Source organism: Petromyzon marinus, chromosome 77 (assembly GCF_048934315.1).
Source record: "Petromyzon marinus isolate PM22_M1 ecotype Great Lakes invasive population chromosome 77, UKy_Petmar_22M1.pri1.0, whole genome shotgun sequence".
Classification (NCBI taxonomy): Eukaryota; Metazoa; Chordata; class Hyperoartia; order Petromyzontiformes; family Petromyzontidae; genus Petromyzon; species Petromyzon marinus.
Genome location: NC_133743.1, coordinates 73073 through 75888, shown reverse-complemented (window position 1 = coordinate 75888; position 2816 = coordinate 73073). Strand labels below are relative to the sequence as shown.

The window sequence follows — 2816 nt, the reverse complement described above, 5'->3', positions numbered from 1 at the left end:
CTGCCGATATACCCGGAAGACGCCCACCCAAAACATCTTCACGGCGTTTTCACTCATCCGCCGTAGCGGGTGGGTCTACCGACCATCCGGAAGATATCCGCCGTCCTATCGGAAGATTCCTACCAATCTTCCGGAAGACGTCTACCGATCTTCCGGAAGATGTCCGCCGTCCTACCGGAAGATGTCTACCAAACTTCCGGAAGACGTCTACCGACGTCTGCCGATCTACCGGAAGACGCCACCAAAACAACTTCACGGCGTTTTCCTCATCGCCGTAGCGGGTGGGCTCTGTCGGTTTCACGCTTCCCACTTTGAAGCTTCTCAGACGAAAACTACGCAGCGCTGACGTTACAAAGGTATAAAGCGGACCGCAGGAAGCAATTTGTGTGTTTGTGTCACCGCTATACCAGCCGTGCCTGGCGAAGCGCTCTCAGTAAAGCGTTTTAATACGTTGTTGGTGGGGGGGGAGAGGCCTAGCCGACCCGCGGAGCCTACGGTGTCGCCTGACGCGCGCTGCCGGCCGAGGCGAGGGGAAACCCCGCGGTGGAGTTCACGAGGGGACAGGCCCTGATCGACCGACGGACTTGGCCTCCGCCATGGGAACGTGGAATCTCCAGCAGTGTCTTGGGCGTGCCACAGTGCCGGTAGCCTTCGTAGGAAGCTGCTGCTCGCCACTAGCAGCACTTGCCCCTGCAGCCCCTGCTAGAGGCTACCTGGGGGAGCTTTGTCTGTGTGTGTACATCATAGGTGGTGCTACTCGCTACTGACAGCACTTGCCCCTACAGCCCTGCTAGAGGCTACCTGGGGGAGCTTTGTGTGTACATCATAGGTGGTGCTACTCGCCACTAGCAGCACTTGCCCCTACAGCCCTGTTAGAGGCTACCTGGGGGAGCTTTGTGTGTGCATCATAGGTGGTGCTACTCGCTACTAGCAGCACTTGCCCCTACAGCCCTGCTAGAGGCTACCTGGGGGAGCTTTGTCTGTGCGTGTGTGCATCATAGGTGGTGCTACTGGCTAGTGACATCACTTGCCCCTGCAGCCCTGTTGGAGGCTACCTGGGGGAGCTTTGTCTTTGTGAGGGAGTGGTGGTGCAGCGGTTAGCGCTACGCTGCACTTCGAACCGGGCGATAGCCCGAGTTGGATTCCCGCTCACGGCCACCACCACCAGTGACGGCGATTATTATCTGAACCGGTTCTGGGCCTCCCCTAGGTCGACTCAGCCACCACCGTCACCACCACCCTCACCACCACCCTCACCACCGTCACCACCACCCTCACCACCGTCACCACCACCCTCACCACCGTCACCACCACCCTCACCACAATAACCACCGCTACCACCTGAATATCCCAGCTTGAACGTATGTGTCTCTCCCCTAGGTCTACTCAGCCTCCGCCACCACCACCCTCACCACCACCTGAATATCCCAACTTGAACGTCTGTGTCTCTCCCCCCTAGGTCTGGCTACTCAGCCACCACCACCTCCCTCAACACCAGCACCCTCACCACCACCCTCACCACCACAATAACCACCACCACCACCCTCACCACCACAATAACCACCACCACCCTCACCACCACAATAACCACCACCACAATAACCACCACCACCGCCCTCAACACCAGCACCCTCACCACCACCCTCACCACCACAATAACCACCACCGTCACCACCACCGTCACCACCACCCTCACCACCACCCTCACCACCACCCTCACCACCACCCTCACCACCACCCTCACCACCACCCTCACCACCACAATAACCACCACCGTCACCACCACAATAACCACCACCGTCACCACCACCCTCACCACCACCCTCACCACCACCCTCACCACCACTCTCACCACCACAATAACCACCACCGTCACCACCACCGTCACCACCTCCGTCACCACCACCCTCACCACCACCCTCACCACCACCTTCACCACCACCACCCTCACCACCACCCTCACCACCACCCTCACCACCACCACCCTCACCACCACCGAACATCCCAACTTGACCGTCTACGTCTCTCTCCTCCCCTAGGATCTACTCAGCCTCCACCACCGCCACTACCGTCTGCGTCTCTCCCCCCCTAGGATCTACTCAGCCTCCACCACCAACCATGAGCGCCCAACAACAACAACAACAACCACCACCTCAACCGCCACCCTCCCAACAACACCACCGCCACCACCACCACCGCCGCGAGGGCCCGGCGTTCCTGAGCGACGCGGCGGTCCGGAGCAACGCGGCCCTGCTCGACTACTGCCGCACGGCCGGGGCCGCCCTAGCGGGCTCGTCGGCCGGGGTGCTGGGCCTGACGGGGGTGCGAGGCCTCGCCTTCTACGCGCTCGCCGCCGGCGGCCTGGCCCTCGCCCTCGTCGCCAAGGCCGGCAGCGACTGGCGGAGGGCGGCCCGCTCCCGGCGGGCCATCGCCACGGGAGGATTCGTCTCGGGCCTGTTCACCTACGTGCTGTTCTGGACCTTCCTCTACGGAATGGTGCACGTGTACTGAGCGTGGGGTGGGGTTGGGATGGGGTTGGGGGTGGGGTTGGGGTGGGGTGGGGGAGGCGTGTGTCACGTGTGTGTGTGTCACGTGTGTGTGACGCGTGTGACGCGTGTGTGTCACGTGTGACGCGTGTGTCTCACGTGTGACGCGTGTGTCACGTGTGACGCGTGTGTCACACGTGTGTGTCACGTGTGACACGTGTGTCACGTGTGTGTGTCACGTGTGACGCGTGTGTCACGTGTGTTGTGTGTGTCACGTGTGTGTGACGCGTGTGACGCGTGTGTGTGACGTGTGTGTCACGTGTGTGTGTC

General features: G+C 61.4%; 1 protein-coding gene across 4 annotated transcripts; it reads left to right on the top strand.

The window, feature by feature from the left end:
- Nucleotides 1-208: 208 nt before the first annotated feature.
- On the top strand, nt 209-2528 carry EMC6 (ER membrane protein complex subunit 6). Of its 4 annotated transcripts, none has more exons than XM_076056617.1 (3): nt 217-356; nt 1381-1459; nt 2093-2528. In XM_076056617.1, exon 3 carries the CDS (start codon nt 2119-2121, stop codon nt 2509-2511), a length of 393 nt encoding a protein of 130 aa, XP_075912732.1. In that variant the 5' UTR covers nt 217-356; nt 1381-1459; nt 2093-2118; the 3' UTR covers nt 2512-2528. The 4 variants fall into 4 exon arrangements, with proteins under 4 accessions (XP_075912731.1, XP_075912732.1, XP_075912730.1 ...); XM_076056615.1 differs by having other exon boundaries at nt 2040-2528; XM_076056616.1 differs by lacking the exon at nt 1381-1459 and having other exon boundaries at nt 209-356; nt 2040-2528.
- Nucleotides 2529-2816: the final 288 nt, after the last annotated feature.

What these genes read in the sequence shown, in the direction of transcription:
- EMC6 (XM_076056616.1), top strand. Translation starts at nt 2,119, where the DNA reads ATGAGCGCCCAACAACAACAACAACAACCACCACCTCAACCGCCACCC.